Consider the following 19,720-nt stretch of genomic DNA (forward strand, 5'->3'; position numbering starts at 1 on the left):
TAATGTGGAACACTGCCTAATGTTGAGACAGCAATTAGGTATGTCCAAACATGGTATGCATAATTAGATAATGGATGTGAAATAATTTTGGGCTCCATAATGCAGCATGACATTGCAAGAGCAAATATACTTCAGAACAAAATGATTAGCTTAAAAACAAAATTACCACAAGATTGTTGCTGCAGGCTAGCTGGCATAGAGCTGCATTGGAGATCAAGTTTTTCTTCATCTTGGTTAATGTTCCCTCATGCTGAAGCTTGTATTTGCCATACAAATGTTGTGTGGCGACGTACTTTAGGAAAGAATCCCCAAGAGTTTCTAATGATTCCTGTGAAAACTCCTCTTGGCATTCCTTGGTTGTTACTGCTTCTAGAATCTGTAAGTGAGTTGTAAATATATAAAGAAAATTCCAAGTATAAGAAATACTCACTGGGAAGAATTCCAAGTTAAATATTCACAGTCCCATGTGTACTGGCTACAGCATCAAGGCACTCCACTATGGACTAACCAGTCTCAGCCCTATATATTATTGTAATGATAAACAACAATGAAAAATTAGAGCTTATGTTTCACTACTGTCGGGGCCTCCCCAATAGCTTTCGGTAAAAAAGAACTTATGTTTCACAATGGAAAACTCAAAGCTGGTATTCTCACTCCAAACCTAGAAAAGTAGCACTCACATTGCCATGAAATATCTATTCTGAAAACTTAAAAAGGGGGGAAATACAAGTTTCCTTCTGACATGTAAGAATATATTAGCTATAAGTTGGAAATCAAACAGAAAATTTTGATCAGAAAAAGAACCTTCAGAGCTGGTATGGCAAACTGCTGCATTGTTGGGCCCAGTTGATCTTTCAACCTTGCTGAAAGAAGCAGACACTGGATGCGGTACATCACAGAAGGAATGACCGAGAAGCTGTACAGAGTGTTATTAGACACCGGTGACATGACTAGTCTGCAGAGCTCGGGTGGCAACTCAACACCATGTGAAGTGCGCGATTCTACAACAAGGAAAGGTATGATCAAGTCAGTCATGGGCGCAGCTGTAAATTGAAGTATGGTCAAAGTAAGTACTAACTCATTATGCATATTTAATCGATAGTTATGCAAAATATACATGCTTCCTAAGGCCCCTATTTTGGGAGGGCTTAAGCATGAACGGCAAGATTCTGTAACAAAGTATGATCTCATGGTCGCAGCTGTAACAACCAATCTCTGGTAAATAGTATGATCAATTACTGATAAGTGTTTAATTCTAACTCATTGTGCATGTTTCATTAATAGTTATGCAAAAAGATATGCATGCTGCCCATGAAACCTAATTTAGGTGATATACAGCGCAGGCCTCCAGAAACTCCAGCGCATAGCGGGTGGTTAAAGCGTGCTGATAATGTCAAGAGAGGTCTGTGTAGACCAAACATAGCATGGGAGGAGTCAGTAAAAGAGAAATCTGAAGGACTGGAATAGCACCAAAGAACTAGCCATGGACAGGGCTACGTGGAAGTTAGCTAGCCACGTGCAAGAACCATGAGTTGGTTTCGAAATCTTATGGATTTCAGCTCTAGCCTACCCCAACTTGTTTGGGACTAAAGGCTTAGTTGTTGTTGTTGTTGTTGTTGTTGTTGTTAAGCACGAGCTTAAAAAATAAAAAACATATGACTCTACTCAAGATGCTTATCACCTTCAAGCATTCCAACATAGGGGGCAGCCTCTGCTAATTCTGGGGAGTGAGGATGGTGAAGGCTGAAGCCAGCGAGTGGGGCGACGCGGAGCTGCGCCTCGCGGCCTTCCCCCGACGCCGCACGTCATGAGGCCGATCTGCGCCGGCAGCTTACCTCCCGCGACGCCCCTCGCTCCGACCACCGCTCCCCCATCCGCTCTGACCGCTCCAACCGCCGTTCCCCCGTCCGCTCTGACCGTCACTCCCCCGCGCGCACGGACCGTCGCTCCCCGCAGCGCCGCTCTCTGGGTAGGGCTGATCGCCGGGGCCGTTCGCGGTCTCGCTTGCCCGATGGTGCAGGGGAAGACCAAGGTAGCAAAAGGAAAGCAGTCAATTTTGCATCAAGAAAGGACAGCCAGATGGTGCAGGGGAAGACCCAGGTATGCAAAGGGAAGGAGCCCATTGTGCATCCAAAAAGGCTTGCCGGATGGCGTCTTGTCTTCGCAGACACAATGGGGAGGATGCATGATTTGTGAAAGTTGACACAGACTAAAATTCATTGTTAAGAGAATTCACATTTTAGGACAGAATATGATTAGCTGTATAGAACCCCAGAAGGGTGCGTAGTATACTCTGATTTTACAGCATGAACACACACCATTCAAAGTTAAAACAGCTTGAAGGTTTGCCACGACCCACATAATAATCGGGTCATACTCAGTTATAGACGATCAGAAACTGCAAATCAGCATCTGCAGAATGCCCAGACAGCGGTTGGCAGCACCCATGTCATATGAAAGAATGACTAAAAATATGCTTCTAATAAAGCATGCACGAGTCAAAACTAACCTTTTTTATTTTTATAATGGCGCTTCTGGAGGAAATTCCGCACTTCAACAGGATTCCTGGCTGCCAACAGGGGTTGATTTTCATGTGTTAGACTGAGTCCATGCCTGAAAAAGCAATCAGTGAGGACATATATATTCGGGTGCAGATAGATTAAACTAAAAGGACAAACTTATACCTAGTATCGAAATAGTTTATGTAGGTAAGGGCTCTGCCATCACGAAGGTGCAGAAGAGATTTGGAATTTAAGTCAAGGAACCCATTAACAGCATAGAATTTGCTATTGTGAGGGGTACAAACAATGGAATTTTGAAGCATGCATCTGCACAGAGGACCATCTTTTGTTTGCAGTAAATCAACTTGTTTACAAGAATGGCAATGTCTGATATCCTTGTTACTGGCATCATATACTTGCGAGGTCGAGAACTTCATACTGCACCAATCAACTTTGCCACAAACTAAGGGTAGCAGTAGATAGACAATTCCAGTGGACACTTGCATCTCATGGGAGTATTTGACAGCATTAATGACCTCAGAATGGTCTTTATTAATAAGCAAAGAAAGAATGCTAGTCTGAAATCTTCTTGCCATAACTACCTGAAGAAACAAACATTATGCTATTCATCACGAAGACTAGCACAGAAAAAATTCCATTGATGAAACGGAGGAAGGACTATATAAGAATGATAATATCAAACATAAGCCCCAACTTACCTGTTCTTGATTCAAATGAATGTTTCCCACATATTTCATGGCAACACTAGCATTGTCTTGCTCACCAAACAATTTTAGTGAGGTAGAGACAAAGTCTGGTCCCAAATCACATTTCACAGCTAGAAGTATATCATTTGGACAATAAGTTGTTTTCAAGCACCCTTCTACTGAAATCTTGTAGCAATAATATATTCCAAGACGAGAAAAGTATAACCAATTGTACACAAATTCCTCTGGAAAGTACTCAGGCTGCTCGTGTTGGTATTTCTCAACAACTACAAGAGGAACGATGAAGCAATGTTAATGCGCGAGGCCAATCCAATAGCATGTACATATTCATATTGAACAATATTATGCGGCAAAGAGGGAATACGTTTGCGACGAGTAACCTTGTATTTTTCAATCTGAGTTCTTAGCCTACACTTTTCAAGTATAATGAAAATGCAAAATCAACAAGTACCAAGTATAATTGATGTGAGATAACTTTGTACTGTTGAATATATTTCAATATGTTTGTACCAGAAGAGCCAATTGTAATTATGAGCCTAACCTACCATGCAACATGAGTACCATGACTATCTAGGATAAAATCATTTGGCATAGGTTGAGTTTTGCAGTTTTTAAGAACCCAAAGAAGGCCCAAGTTGCTAACTGCAAGAAATTTTACAAACTAGATCAACTCAACATTATCAACTCTACCCTGAGAGCACTTTCTTCTCTTCGTGGTAGGCTGTCGGGAAAGAGTCTCTTTAGTCACCAACACTACAAATTAAATTACCACTATTACGACTTGCACAATGAACTAGCACAACCTGCATAATCAACCATCACAACTTGCACAATAACCTACATAATCAAACAGCACAACCTGCATAGTAAACTCCCTGCATAATCCATCACAGCTAAATATGCATAAATTACAATAGCTGGACCAAGTGAATTAGTTAGTTTTTAATGATAAGCATACCAATGTCGGGTTCTTCTTCACATGGAAAACCAAATTCTGGTAACAGATAATCTGTTAGAGCGCCGACAGCATGTAATTCTCGGCAGGCCTTAAGACAAACTGCCTTTTTGAGGGCAGAAACTTCTCCTTCTGTATTAACAGCCTGCACAGGGCTGCTATTGGGAAGGTACAGGGTGCAAGTACGTAGTTCCTTGTCAATAATGAATCTTGGTAGAGGTTTAAAGTATCTGGGACAGAGATATAATCCATGAGAAACATAAGATACTTGTGCCAGAAAATGATTTGCAATATGAAACAGAAGGAACCATAATTTAAGGTACATAGAACAGACTCATCAGATGGGAGCTTCGAGCAGAAAAAATATATCAACTGGACACTGGAGTTCATAGTCACAGTTGCTCCAGTGGATTCAACACGGTAATATTCTTCCTGCAACAAGGTGTCTTCAAGTGGTTGACACATAGTAGATGCAAGCTTCAGAGATGCTTCCCGCATTATTTGCCCGCTTGCAAGAAACTTCAGTGTCTTAGAGTGGGCCTCTGCATCCCCCCTGATACAGAAAGAACTAGAAGTAATGATGAGAACAAAGGTAAAGTAGGGGTTGCTTGCAATTCAAGAGGAAACTGTACTAATAAATCAACTTAAGACACAACTTGAGTATATCATTTTTTCACTGTAGCATGAATCCACATTTTGTAGCTAAATAGAAAAATGTGGTCAGTAGGAATAGAATTAACAGATCTGATCAGACTACTGATAATAAAATAGGCGCTGACTAGTTTCTGTTGAATATATGGTTTGTGCATGTATATTGTATAGCCTGGCCCACCTCCTAGTCTTTGTATAGTTGAGGTTGTGGCCCACCTTGTACTCCATATATACGTGCGCTATGCACCGATCAATACATCGTGAAGCATTGCCAAAACTCTTGTCTCCAACATGGTATCATACCTAAGATCCTAACCCTAACCCGTGTGCCGCCGCCGCCGCCGCTGCCGCCACCACCACCCGCCGCCGTCGCCGCCGCGACCGCCGCCCCCGCTTCCGCCTCCACCCTACCGCGCCGCCCCCCGGCCACGCCGCTTCCCCGCGAGACGCCGCCAACCCCATCCCCCCATGGCCTCCCCCGGCTCCCCCGCACCACCCGCAGCCGCCGCACCAACCCGTTCGAAGGTCCCGATCCCGTCGTCATCCGCGACCTCAACATCCTCGCCCGGGTTCCCGTCGTCCTCGACCACCTCACCTCCACATACTATGCATGGAAGACGTACTTCTCCCTCGTGTTCCGGGAGTACAACATCCGGGATCACATCGATGGCTCCGTGGACTCCGCTTCATGGAGGACGATGAGGAGTGGATGTCCATCGACGCCACTCTCATCCGTTGGTTCTACACCACCATCTCGAAGGACCTCTTCCACACGGTGGTCTCCGCCGACGATGATGCTCACGCCGTTTGGACCAAGCTCAACGGCCTCTTCACCGACAACGCGCTCCAACGCAAGGTTTTCTTGCACGGCGAGTTTTTTGGGTGCCAGCAGCTCGACACGTCTGTTGATGATTACTGCATGCGCCTCAAGAAGCTTGTTGACGAGCTCCGTGACCTTGGTGAGACGGTCTCCGACGAGCTCCTCCTCAGCACCCTCATCGCCGGCCTGAACGACAATTTCGGGAACGCTGCCTCCAACATCCCCCTCATCACCAACCCGACGTTCCCGAAGATCGTTGCGTACCTGAAGTTGGAGGAGCGGAGGATGCGGATGTCACGCACCCGGGCCACCCACACCGCCCTCACCGCCGGTACCCGCAGCGGTGCGCCGCCCACCGCCCCGCCGAGGCCCGTCCCGGGCCCCTTCCAGCGCCGCCGCCGCCCGGGTTCCCGTACCCGCAGCAGCCGCCGGCCCCACCGCAGCCCCCCGTCGAGCAGCAGCAGCAGCGCCGCGGGGGCCGCCGTGGCCGAGGCGGCCGCAAGCCGCAGCAGCAGCAGCAGCTGGCTGCGCCCGGCGGGGCGCCGCGCCACCACCAGCAGCAGCTCCCACCGGCGCCCTGGCAGGCCGGCCAGAACCCCTGGACCGGGGTTGTGCACGCGTACTCCATGCCTGTACCGCGTGCCCCCGTTCCGGGCCTCTTCGGCGCCCGCCCGGCCGCTCATCAGGCGCTTCATGCGGCCCCTCAACCGTACCCGCCCGTGCCGCTCTACGGCCCCTCCGCGGTCTATGGGCTGCCCTCGGCCGGTGGGTTCGTGGCGCCACCGCCTCAGCCGGCGCCGTCCGCCCCGGCTCTTCCGCCGGCACCTTGGGACCCCGCGCTCCTAGCGGCCCTCCACACCGCCCCCACGCCGCAGCAGTACACTGGCGGTGGCGACTGGTATATGGACACCAGAGCCACGGCTCACATGGCCGCCAACCCCGGTAACCTTCTTGCCGCTCACCCCGTTCACACCGCTGCAAGCATTACCGTGGGTGACGGTTCTTCCATGCCTATTACTCATGTCGGCCATGCTGCTTTTCCTTCTCTCCATGCCGTTATATCTTTCTAACGTACTTGTCTCTCCTGACATCATTAAAAATCTTGTTTCCGTTCGTTCTCTTACACGTGAAAATCCTGTTACCGTTGAATTTGACATGTTTGGCTTTTCTGTTAAGGATGCCCGTACCCGGATGGTGCTCCACCGATGTGACAGCCCCGACGAGCTCTACCCGGTCCACTCATCCACTTCCTCTGCCGCTGCACCCATGGCGCTTTCTGCCGGAGTGGACCTTTGGCACGCCCGTCTCGGTCATCCCAACACCGCCACCCTTCGTCATATTCTTCGGAGTTTTTCATTCACGTGCAATAAGATCGACGATCACACTTGTCATGCTTGTCGTCTCGACAAACATGTTCGTCTTCCTTTTAGCAATTCCTCGCATGTCACATCATACCCGTTTGAGTTAATTCATAGTGATGTTTGGACCTCTCCTGTTGCAAGTAACACGGGCTATCTTTATTATCTTGTCATACTTGATGATTTTTCGCACTATGTGTGGACCTTCCCGTTGCGGCGAAAGTCGGATTCTGTTGCCACTCTCACCGCTTTCTACTCCTATGTCTCCACGCAGTTTCGACGTCCCATTCATGCGTTGCAAACAGACAACGGGAACGAGTTTGATAACCTTGCAATCCGCAACCTTCTCGCCACACACGGCACGATCTTTCGTCTCACTTGCCCGTACACTTCGCAACAAAACGGTCGCGCTGAGCGCGTGCTTCGCACTCTTAACGACTGCGTTCGCACCCTCCTCTTTCACGCCAACGTGCCACCACGTTTTTGGCCCGACGCGCTCGCCACCGCATCACTACTCATCAACATTCGTCCTTGTCGCACTCGCGGGAACTTTGCACCTCATCACCTCTTGTTTGGCACGCCACCTTCCTATACTGAGCTCCGTATTTTCGGTTGCCTGTGCTACCCCAGCATCGCTTCCACTACCCCTCACAAGCTCGCACCTCGGTATGTGGCCTGCATCTTTCTCGGCTATCCCCCCAACACCAAAGGTTACCGCTGCTATGATCCTATCTCACATCGGCTTATCACTTCACGACATGTTTACTTTGACGAGATGGTTTTTCCGTTTCAGCAGGTACCTTCGGATGTTGCGGCTTTACCCGCTCCCGGTGACAGCCGCTCACGTGCTTCTCTTGGGCCGCCTCCAGGCTTTGAGGGTGCCCCCCGCGACACGGGTCGAGTTTCTCCCCGGTTGGCTGCCCTGGGGGCTGCCCCTTCCTCGGCGCCCGCGACGCCCTTGACGTCCCCGACCCCGCCGTCTGCCTCGCCCGCGGCGGCCTCGCCCGCCGCCTCGCCGGCGACCTCACCCGCCGCCTTGCTGGCGGCCTCGCCCGCGGCCTCGGAGGAGGCGGGTTCTTCCTCGTCGTCACCCATCTCCGCTCCGGACCCGCTGCCCCGTCCGATGACTCGCTCTCGGGCTGGCACCCTCCGCCCGAGCACACGGTACCCCAGCGATGAGTACCTTCTCGCTGCTTCCGTCTCTGAGCCGTCCACTCTCCCATCGTCAGCTCGAGCCGCCCTTCGGGATCCTCATTGGCTCGCTGCGATGCAGGAAGAGTTCGACGCGCTCCAGCGGAACCGTACCTGGCAGCTCGTCCCTCGGCCGCCCCATGCCAACATCATCACGGGCAAGTGGGTCTTTCGGCACAAGACTCGTCCGGACGGTACTCTCGAGCGCTATAAAGCTCGCTGGGTGGTTCGGGGCTTTCGACAACGCGCGGGCGTGGACTTCACCGACACATTTGCCCCGGTTGTTAAACCGGGCACGATCCGCGCCGTGCTCCAGCTAGCCGTGTCTCGCGCTTGGCATGTGCATCAGTTGGATGTGTCCAACGCCTTCTTGCACGGTCACCTCGCTGAGCAGGTGTTCTGTGAGCAGCCCACCGGCTTCATCGACGCCACGCATCCAGATCATGTGTGTTTGCTCTCCCGTTCTCTTTACAGGTTGAAGCAGGCACCTCGGGCCCGGTACCAGCACATCGCCGCCTTCCTGCAGACGCTCGGATGTACATCGACTCGCTCCGATGCGTCCCTCTTCGTGTATCATCACGGCGTTGACACGGCCTACTTGCCGTTGTATGTCGATGACATCATTCTGACGGCATCCACTGTCGCGCTCCTCCAGCGGCTCACTGCTCGTCTTCGCGATGAGTTTAACCTGAAGGACTTGGGTCCCCTGCATTACTTCCTTGGCATTGAGGTGGTTCGACGGCCCGATGGGTTCACCTGCATCTGATGCGGCCTTCTACCGCTCCATTGTGGGTGCCTTGCAGTACCGGACCCTGACGCGCCCCGACTTGCAGTATGCTGTTCAGCAGGTCTGTCTTCACATGCATGCTCCGCGCGACTCCCACTGGACTCTGGTGAAGCGTATCCTCCGATACATACGCGGCACCCAGTCTTTGGGACTTACGCTGACGGCCTCCGCCTCCACCGACCTCGTCGCCTATTCTGATGCGGACTGGGCCGGCTGCCCGGACACACGGCGCTCCACCTCGGGGTACTGTGTCTACCTTGGGCCGTCCCTGATCTCTTGGTCCTCCAAGCGACAGCCCACTGTGTCCCGCTCGAGTGCCGAGGCTGAGTATCGAGCAGTGGCTAACGCCGTTGCTGAATGCTCTTGGCTCCATCAGCTGCTTCAGGAGTTGCTTTGTGATGTTCACAAGGCCACGCTCGTCTACTGCGACAACGTCTCCGCCGTCTACCTCTCCGCCAACCCGGTCCATCATCGTCGAACGAAGCATATTGAGCTCGATATACACTTTGTTCGTGAGCAGGTGGCTCTTGGGCGCATCCGGGTCCTCCACGTCCCGACGGCGCAGCAGTTCGCCGACGTCATGACAAAAGGACTGCCTACTTCTGTCTTCGAGGAGTTCAGGTCCAGTCTTTGCGTCTCCGGCGACGCTTCGACTGCGGGGGGGTGTTGAATATATGGTTTGTGCATGTATATTGTATAGCCTGGCCCACCTCCTAGTCTTTGTATAGTTGAGGTTGTGGTCCACCTTGTACTCCATATATACGTGCGCTATGCACCGATCAATACATCGTGAAGCATTGCCAAAACTCTTGTCTCCAACAGTTTCCACCAATAACCGAGCAAAAAATCGGACGGCTTTCTACTCAAATATAGTTATCTCGATTGAAAACAGATCCATACCATGTTATGGTTACCTGCGGTTTCCATACAGATCTGACAGGAAAACATATCAGAATTTGGAATCATACCGGCACTCACATCACGCCAGCTTGCAATATTAAGTGAACACTAGGAAACACTAGACAATTTTGGGTTCTTAATGAAAAAGCAAACAAGTGGCTTTTGAACTTGGCCTTTATTGATTGTTTCAGATTTAAACATATCAGGATTTGGAGTCATATCGGCAGTCCCATCAAGCCATCTCACAATATTAAGTGAACACTAGCATTTAACATCTAACCAGGTATGCTTAATCCAATATAAACAATTCAACTGATAAACGAAACGCACTGAGTAATATAGGTGAACAACAATTTACTGGTACTAATAACCAAGGATTATATACTGAGCACATGCTATTCAACTGATGAAGTGGGAAAAGCAGTGGATAATGTCCACAATATAGAAGACAAAGATTTTAATTTGCATTTAGATGAACAATTAAATAAAATGTGTGCTGGAAACAAAAAATAGCAACGAAAATCAAAAGACATGCCTTCTAACAAGCAAAACATAGTCAGAGTTTGGCATCCGAGCTCGACCACGTGACTGTATAAAGCTGCGCCCAGTTGTTGGGGGATCAAAGCGAATTACTAAGTGACAACCTGGCACATTCAGCCCCTCCTCCAATACTTGTGTGGTCACAATTATATGTACCTACAGGAACATCCCTTTCCTATCAGAGAATTATCATGTCGTTAACAGAATGTGAGCACAGGACAACAGTATTAATGGCGAACCTTTCCTCCTTTAAAGGCGTCAACAATTTCCGTTTGTTTATTTCTACTCTGGTTGTGGAACATAGGTCTGTTTCCTGCAATGTGTTTAACAATCCACCCAGGCATTTGATTGATAGTGGACAGGAGAGACTCCAATACAATGCTTGTAACAACTCTCTCGACAAATACAATGCATCTTAAGTCTTGCATGTGCCTGAAAGAGAGAGAGATTATTCTACTAAAACAAAATGAACTTAATGAGAAACTACACATGCACCAAAAAAAGTGTTGTTTTAGTCACTAAATTTGTGTAGAACGAAGGAACTAATCACATTGACAGTGACCATGTGACATGTTTATGTAAGTTATGCACTGTACCAGCCATCCCCTTGTCCAATATCTCTGTTTACTGGTCCATTTCTTGGATGTTATTTTTCAGAATCTCAACTTCATTTATACCCATGTCCCACTTTTTACTGGTCATTTCACTGGACTGAGGCTGAAAGTTGATGTTTTGGGGAAATGTAATTAAACAAAATGAGTACAGCACTATTGTTCACCACATTCTAATTAGATCGATCTTGGAACATCCAGGATAAATAGGCTAGACTAAGAGATACAAACTAAACCATTGATTCATTGTTTCATTGATAAGGGGTACAAGTCCTCGTATATATGGAGATAGATAACTTGGATCTCAAGTAATCCTATCTTTCCTAACTACCGGGATATTATTCCCTAAACGGATAACTGGGGCACAATACAGTTGTAGCAAAGCCAATGCAATCAAGGGAGTAAATATGTGAACTAAATTGGCATACTAAATATAAGGTCCAAGTATTTTACCACCTGTATTCCAGAAGAAACTGAACAAGACAATGAACTTTAGGTGTCAATAACCCATCTTGCAAATCAGCTGCAAAATCTTCACCAATATGACCTATGAAAATAGCAGAGGATCAAAAAAACCATGGTATAATAGTTAACTTTGTGTTTAAACAGATCAATGGTATCTTTCACCTCATTTCAAGTTAGGATGATATGTTCACAAGTGAATTTTAATTTGTTGTCGTATAACATTTTGCTTGACATATGGATAGCAGATGTGATATGATACAACATTAAAAGCAGAGCCATTTACGATTTGACAGACAGATACCAGATGTGATATGATACACCATGAAAAGCACAACCATGTGCCGTGCCATCACCAGGTATACACAACTTACGAATCAGTACAGTGCTTTGCCGACAAATAATGATTACGAGTTAACAGTAGCAGCATTGGAAGTATAGTCATACACCAAATAACTCGTACAAAATTGACTTTCAGGAATATATAAGCTGAATAGACAAAACGAAAAATCACAACTGCATGTCTACCTCTCTTTGAAAAACATGAGAGTTCCCTGTATACTTCTTCACTATAGCTTCTAACAAAGCCTTCAACATTCTTATCCAGTTCTTCACCCCAGAAAGATAAGAATTGTTCATTAGTTGTTGAGTGTATCTCAGCAGCCTGAAAATAATAATAATAAAAGGTTAAGGCATTTCAGGGCTACACAAATGTAATACAAGCATGCATCATTGTATGTTCTCACACCTTTGCTGCTAGCCATACTCCAAGATTAGCTGTGCAATATAAGAATGCCTTGTGTAATTTTGATATCCCTTTCTTCGCATTTTTCCGAGACAATCCATGTAGATTTGCCTTGAGGACTTCTAAATGCTAAGAGAATGTAAACATGTTAGGTTACTGAATGTGTTAGAAGACAAGGCATGCATATACAAAAAACTACTATATCACACCAACACAAACAGAATGCCAGGGAAAAACAAAATGTGAAAACAATTGTAATGCAGACAAGGCTGTATTTCATAAGAAAAGCAAATCATACGATATAATTATTACTTCAACTTCCACTTGGACTAAATATAGATGCTAAATTTGATCATAGTTTATTATGTTACATAAATAGAGAAAATTGTGCCAATATTATTTAAGAAAAAACCAACTTTAGGTCCTTGAGCTGTTTACCTTACCTCTGTTCAACTCACACCCTCAACTTCAAGGCCGTTAAACTTGCATCCCTCAAATATCAAAACCATGCAACTAAGCGCTGGGCCCTAAACTGACCAGGACCTAATGTCAGCAGGCTTTAGTGTACATGCCAGTTGTAGTCCCCTGATTTGCAATACTTTGCATGTATGGAGAACCGTTAGGGCTCTCTTCCTACAATGCATTGCTTTCTTACAAGTACTTGTGGCTGGACCTCTAACGTCAGTGCTTGACAGTCGATAGGTTGGAGCGTCACAATCTCTGTGCTCTTTGTTCCCAGGTGCCGAATCAATGGAAAGTCGTGACCTCCTTGCCCAGGCCTCGACGCGCGTCTTCAGCCATCTCTTCCGCTCCGACCCCGGCTTCGACTTCGAGGCCGTGATAGCCCCCGTGCCTGAGGTGATCCGCGACGCCCTCGCGGTATGGGTGGAGGACCACGTGGATGCGCTGAGCGCACGGTTCGCCCCTGACAGCCACGAAGACCGACGCGGGATCGAGGAACACGAGGGCGACGATGGCGAGGACAGCGGCGTCACGTCTCCTTAGGTCGCCCCTCTTTTCTTTCCTGCCGGTACCTGATTATGACCCCATGGGGGCGTGAGGAACATTTGCTGAAATCCTTAATGATGTATCGAGCAACTTTTGTGTTCTCCTAAGGCTTGCTTTTCCTTCATGTCTGCTTTCACGCTTTACGTCATTAGAAGACAGCCCCACGCGGGGCTTGACCGTCGCTGGTATGCTAGGTCGCGATGCCTGGGCAAGGCCAGGAGGTGAGAGCGCCAGGGCTAGCGAGTGCTCCTGAGGTGAAAAGCTTGGGGGGCAGCATGCTCATTGGCTCGCTCATGTGCGTCACGAAAGGCCATTGGACACCAAGGCCTTGGTGGGGTGGTGCGCGCGGGTGCAGGCCCGCGGCCCAGGGCCCGGCTACTTGGGCTATTAGTGCCGCTGGGACTGACCCAAGCGTGAGCACCAAGCCCAGCCCCCGCTCGCGCGTGGCTCATGAGAGAGGCTCTGGGCATGCATAGCTGACGAAAAGAATGAGACCCAGAAAAAAGCCACAAGAAAAACAAATTCCTTTCATATAGAAGCCGCGAAAACCACAGTCTTTACTTAGAGAAACTGCAAACTTGTTTACAAGCAAAAAGGAAAAGGCTGCCGCGTCCAGCACCTTCATTGATCTTCCCACCAGCGCGGAGCATGGGGCCTCCACTTGGGCGTGGACATGATCGTTGTACGATCGTTCCGCCAGCGCGGAGCATGGGGCTTCCACTTGAGTGTGGGTGGGAGCTCCCGCGAGGCCGTGGAGCGGCGCACCGGGAGGCTCTGGGGCGTGTACAGCCCCACCTCATTCTTACGTGAGAGGGTCACGGGTAGAACTTGCGGAGGTGTTGGATGTTCCAAGCGTTCTGCACAAGAACTCCATCCTCCGTCTCCAGGCGTGCGGCGCCTGGCCTGGAGACGTGGGCGACATTGAAAGGGCCTTCCCACATGGGCGAGAGCTTGTGGAGGCCCTCCCTGGATAGGATCCGCCTCAGGACGAGGTCCCCGAGCTCGAGAGTGCGTGGGCGGATGTTGCGGCTGTGGTAGCGCCGCAAGGCCTGCTGGTACCTCGCGGCGTGGAGGGCGGCCTGACGGCAGGCCTCCTCGAGGAGCAAACGGTCGGCCCCCCGCGAGTCGTCCTGGCGCGCCTCATCAAATGCCAGGACTCGCGGAGAACCATGTTTGAGCTCGAATGGGAGGACCGCCTCGGCCTCGTAGACGAGGAAGAAGGGAGTCTCGCCGGTGGGCTTCGTCCCGGTGGTGCGGATGGACCACAACACAGACTGCAGCTCGTCCAGCCAGCCCTTGCCGCAGGGCTCAAGCTTCTTCTTGAAGCTCCTAGTCTTGAGGCCCCTGAGGACCTCCGCGTTGGTGCGGTCGGCCTGGCCATTGCTCCTAGGGTGCGCCACCGACGCGTAGCATATCTGCATTCCAAGGTTAGCACAGTATGACGTGAAGAGGCCGCTCGTAAACTGGGAGACGTTATCAATGATAATACAGTTGGGGACACCGAACCGGCTCACGAGGCCCCTGATGAACTTGACAGCCGAACCCGCCGGGATGGTGCGCACGGGCTCCACCTCCGCCCACTTGGTGAACTTGTCGATAACGACGTAGAGGTAGCGGTAACCGCCAGCCGCGCGAGGGAAAGGGCCCAGTATGTCCAGCCCCCATACCACGAAGGACCACGAGAGTGGGATCATCTGGAGTCCTTGCACGGGCTGATGGATTTGCTTGGCGTGGAACTGGCAAGCTTCGCAGGACTGGACTAGCTTGGTGGCGTCGCGGAGCGCCGTGGGCCAATAGAACCCGCGAGGGTACGCGACGAGGAGTGATGTCCGTAGTCTCCCCCATGGATGTCAGCTAGCAACTCGCGCCCTTGTTCCTCTTAAATGCGCCGCAGCGAGACACTATTGGGGTGCTTGCGGTACAGCTCGCTGTCTTGTAAGCAGTAGGCGGTGGCCTGCCGGGCCACGGGCTCTGCTTCTACATCTTCTTCCAGAAGGGTGTCGTGGAGCAAATAGTCCTTGAACTCCGTGACCCAGCTATCCTCCTGAGGCTCCAACGCCAACAGTAGGCAAGCCCCAAAGGTCGGGCCGCAGTCGGGCGCGCCCGTGGATGGTGCAGGCGGAAGCTCCTCGAGGAGCAGCGTCGCACCGGTGGCGAGAGGCGCAGCTGATGGCCTGAAGAGCCTTTCTTCAAAGACGCTTGGGCTCTGGGGTTCGCGGAGGACGCTCACCTGGCGATGTCGTCGCCTTCCTTGTTGACGCCGCGCGGAATATGCTGCAACTCTAAACCCAGGAAGCGCTTCTCGAGCTTACGTACCTCATCTAGGTAGGCCGCCATGTGCTCGTCTTTTGGCTTGTACTTTTTGTTGGAGAAGTTGACGAGGAGCTGAGAATCGCCCTTGATGGTGAGGCCCAAGGCCGCAGCAGCCTTGAGGCCGGCGATCAAGCCCTCATACTCCGCAATGTTGTTGGAGACCTTCTCGCCATGCTGGAAGCACAGCTGGACGGCGTAGTAAAGCTTGTCCTCCGCTGGGGAAACAAGCACGACCCCAGCCCCCACGCCCTGTCTGGAGAAGGCGCCATCAAAGTGCATGACCCACCCGGCAGGCGCCTCATCCCCAGGCAGGAGGGACTTGTCCTCATGAGGCTCCTCCCCGCATGTGTCCGTCCACTCCACCACGAAGTCCGCAAGAGACGCTCCCTTGATGACTCTGGTGGTGCAGAACTCCAACTGGAATGCCTGCAGCTCGATGCTCCATTCAGCGACCCCTCCCGCAGCATTAGGGCTATGCGGCACTTTCTCCAGGGGGTAAGCAGAGACGACCTTGATGGGGTGACCCTGAAAGTAATGCCGCAGCTTCCTAGAGGCGACCAGGAAGGCAAGGAGAAGTTTCTGCTGCATAGCATAGCGCGCTCGCGCATCCCTCAGCACCGTGCTCACAAAGTACATGGGGTGCTCGACGAGGCGTGTGGCTTCGGCAGGGGCTTGCTCTTGAAGAGGCGCACGAGGCTTGGGGGCGCTGGCTTGAGACGCGAAGGGCTCGCGAGGTTCTGGCAGCTCGTGAGGCTTGGAAGGTCCAGGAAGCTTGGAGGGCCCGCGAGTCTCGGGAAGCCTTTCCTTGGTGTCGACGTGTTCCTCCCACAGCGCTACGAGCGCGGCACAGGCCGTCTGCGGTGTGGCCGCCAGGTATAGGACCAAGGGCTCATGAAAACGCGACGCCACTCGTCGGACTCATGAGGTACCTCTTGAGGTCTTCGAAAGCCGCGTCCACTTCAGGGGTCCACTTGAAGGAGCCTGTCCTCTTCATCAGCTTGAAGAAGGGCAAGGCGCGCTCACCTAGCTTGGAGATGAAGCGCCCCAAGGCAACTTGAACGGGAAGCCGAGAAGCTTGCCGGAGGGGACTCCAACGAGACACTTGTCGGGGTTGAGCTTCAGGCTGACCTCGCGCAGATTTGCGAACATTTCTTCTAGGTCCTTGATTAGCGTCTTGGCTTCGCGCGATTTGACCACGATGTCGTCGATGTAGGCCTCCGCGTTCCTCCCTAGCTGTGGCCCCAGCGTGATGCGCATCAGCCGCTGGAAGGTAGCGCCGACGCTCCTCAAACTGAACGTCATGCAGGTGTAGCAGAACACGCCGCACGAGGAGATGAAGGCTGTCTTTTCCACATCTTCCGCTGCCATCTTGATCTGGTGGTAGCCCGAGAATGCGTCCAGGAAACACAGCAGGTCACATTCAGCGGTGGAGTCCACGATTTGGTCGATGCGTGGGAGCAGGAAAGGGTCCTGGGGGATGTCTCTTCACCTGGAGTCCCTTGATGCCGAGGCTTTCCTGTGCTCAATGTCGGGGCTTGTTGAGGCTCGTGAAGTCGACACACATGCGCTCCTTTCCACCTTTCTTGGGGACGATGACTGGGTTGGCGAGCCATTCGGGATGGCGCACCTCTCGAATGACCCCAGCTTCCTGCAGCTTGTGCACCTCTTGGACAATGAATGCCTGCTTCTCCGGCGCTTGGCGCCGCGCCTTCTGCTTGATGGGACGAGCGTTAGGACACCGCCAAATGGTGTTTGATTACTTCCCTCGGGACGCCGGTCAGGTCAAACGCCTTCCAGGCGAACACGTCCTTGTTCGCCCGGAGGAAAGCGACGAGCGCGTCCTCCTGCTCAGGGGGAAGGTCGGCGCCGATGGTGAAGGTAGGACCTGCGCCGCTGCCGTCAACCAATTCCTTCTTTGTTTCGGCGCGGTCCTGAGAGAACAGTTGCTTCTTCCTCGCAGGAGCGACCTCCGGAGGCCCGACCCCATCTGCGAAGCCCAGGCGCGAGGCTGTCGTAGCCCTGTAGGCGCGCTTGAGGGCCCAGACCGCATCCTCCTTGCTTCCAGCAACAGTAATAACGCCGCTGCTGCCGGGCATCTTGATTACGTTGTAGCCGGGGTGGGTCGCCGCCATGAACTTGGCAAGCGTGGGGTATCCCAGGATGGCGTTGAACGGAAGGCCGATGCGGGCCATGTCTAAGTCAATAAGCTCGGTGCGGTAATTATCGCGGGTGCCAAAGATGACGGGGAGGCGCACCTGCCCCAGGGGAGCGGTAGAGCCGTCAGTCACCTCTGAGAAGGGCCTGGTGGGCATGAGCTGGTCATAAGGCACTTGGAGCGTCTCGAAGGTCTCGACGGAGAGGACGTTGAGGCCGCCGCCGCCGTCGATGAGGGTCTTGGTGACAGAGACGTTGCTGATGGTGGGTGTGCACAACATGGGGAGCGCGCCGACGGCGGCTGCGAACTTGGGGTGGTCTCAGGAATCGAAGGTGATGACGCACTCGGGACACGCGCGAGGCCATGAAGCCTCGGGCTGGGGCCGCGCAACGTTCGCCCCGTAAAGAGCTACTTGGAGTGGCAATTGGACGCAGGCGCCTGGGACCCACCGAGGATGCACGCGACCGCATGGGGCCCCTGGAGCACAAAGCGCGCGGCGAACCGACCGCGTAGCTCGCCCCAGGAAGAGATCGAAGCTTCAGGAATGCTGAGGAGCCAGGAGCGCGGGGCGCCCACGAGGGCTAGGGGAAACCAGTTCGCCATGGCCTTGCCGCCACCGCCCGCCAACAGGATGCTTTGGGTATAGAGCCAGAGAAACTCCTCGGGGTCAGCAGCGCCATCGTAACGCGGAGGCAGCGCCGGTCTGAACCTCGCTGGCCAATTCACCTAGCGAAGGGCGATGGTGAAAGCCGGGCAGCCCGCGACGCTCAAAAAAACGACGGGGTAGGCGGTGGCAAGCGCATGCTCAAAGAAGAGGCAACGGTTGCTGCTTCCAGCGAGCACCGTCTTGGCAACACGGGCCGCTCGGCGCTCGGCGTGAACCCGGTGAGCGTCGGCCATGGGGTCGGTGAAGTAAGAAAGGAGCGAAACGGAGGAACTTCGGCACACCCCTACCTGGCGCGCCAAATGTCGGAATCGGGGCTCTGGGGACCCAACAAAAGGTTTGAACTCTAGGCTCACAGAACTCCACTAAGCTCCGGCTCGCTGCTCACTGCCTCACGACGACGCTCCTTCGTGCTCGAGCGAAAGGAAAGAAATACACGACACGGCAGTTTACCCAAGTTCGGGCCACCTTGCGGTGTAAGACCCTACTCCTGCTTTGTGTCGATTGCCTCGCGAAGAAGGATGAGTATGAGGAAGATGAACCGCCTCTGGAGGGCTCAAGATTCGACCACCCTCTATGATGGCATCTAGCCTATACTTATACTGGCCCTGGTCCTCTTCCCCTGAAAACTCTAGGCGGGAAGGGTTGCCACAACGGCCAAATTCAAAGGGGAAAAGGAGTACAACTTATCTTGACTAAAGGTGGTCTCCGCCTGCAAAAGCTTTTGTCCATGACACGTCGGTGGGCTCGACGATGACCTCCGTCCTGGCGAGCCCGCTGTCCTGGTCTTCTTGCACCAAAATAGCAACCTTTGGAGATTGCTTTGTGAACGACGCGCTGTCCTTGCTCCCTTGGCACGAAAGAGGAAAACATCCTTATCCACACTCGCTGGCGCCCTTCTGGCTCCGCTTGTCGTGGCTTGCGTCACCCACGTGCAACGCGAGGCGGGGTTTGGCGAGCCTAGACATATCCGCCCCGCGAGGGGCCTCGGGAGGCTGCCCGGCGCGAGGCCCTCAGGGAGCTCCTGACGAGGCTTGCTAATGCCCACCTCGCGAGGCGGGGGCCCTCGCGAGGATCCTGCTCGTGAGGTCTTGAAGATGGGCTGTGTTGGGCCCACGCCAGGCGCCGTGCCTTGGGTCGCAGGCAGACGGGCCTGGGTACCCCCAGACCCACGGGCCTGACACCACCTCCCGGAGATGTAAACTACAACACATCGCGATGCAAATTTGCATCTCCACCTACAGGAGATGTAAAAAAGCGACCGCCCGCCAACCGCCCAACTGCCAGTTCCTTTCCCCTCTGCGCGACTAGCCGCCGCCCGACTCCCGCCC

The 19,720-nt window shown here is 52.1% G+C and overlaps 1 protein-coding gene across 1 annotated transcript in view; it reads right to left on the reverse strand.

Annotated features, from left to right (window-relative positions):
- LOC123119635 (endoribonuclease Dicer homolog 2a) overlaps window positions 1-19,720 on the reverse strand; it is a 34,220-nt gene that overhangs the window by 9,878 nt on the left and 4,622 nt on the right. Inside the window, exons 6-17 of the mRNA XM_044539496.1 lie at window positions 12,253-12,378; window positions 12,033-12,168; window positions 11,499-11,589; window positions 10,671-10,863; window positions 10,427-10,587; window positions 4,519-4,737; window positions 4,188-4,414; window positions 3,221-3,495; window positions 2,685-3,103; window positions 2,510-2,613; window positions 805-1,001; window positions 167-376 (exon numbers count right to left, since the gene is read on the reverse strand). Of these exons, the coding sequence (XP_044395431.1) occupies window positions 167-376; window positions 805-1,001; window positions 2,510-2,613; window positions 2,685-3,103; window positions 3,221-3,495; window positions 4,188-4,414; window positions 4,519-4,737; window positions 10,427-10,587; window positions 10,671-10,863; window positions 11,499-11,589; window positions 12,033-12,168; window positions 12,253-12,378 (2,358 nt within the window). The remainder of the gene's footprint in view (window positions 1-166; window positions 377-804; window positions 1,002-2,509; window positions 2,614-2,684; window positions 3,104-3,220; window positions 3,496-4,187; window positions 4,415-4,518; window positions 4,738-10,426; window positions 10,588-10,670; window positions 10,864-11,498; window positions 11,590-12,032; window positions 12,169-12,252; window positions 12,379-19,720) is intronic.

Source organism: Triticum aestivum, chromosome 5D (assembly GCF_018294505.1).
Source record: "Triticum aestivum cultivar Chinese Spring chromosome 5D, IWGSC CS RefSeq v2.1, whole genome shotgun sequence".
In the NCBI taxonomy this organism is placed as follows: domain Eukaryota; kingdom Viridiplantae; phylum Streptophyta; class Magnoliopsida; order Poales; family Poaceae; genus Triticum; species Triticum aestivum.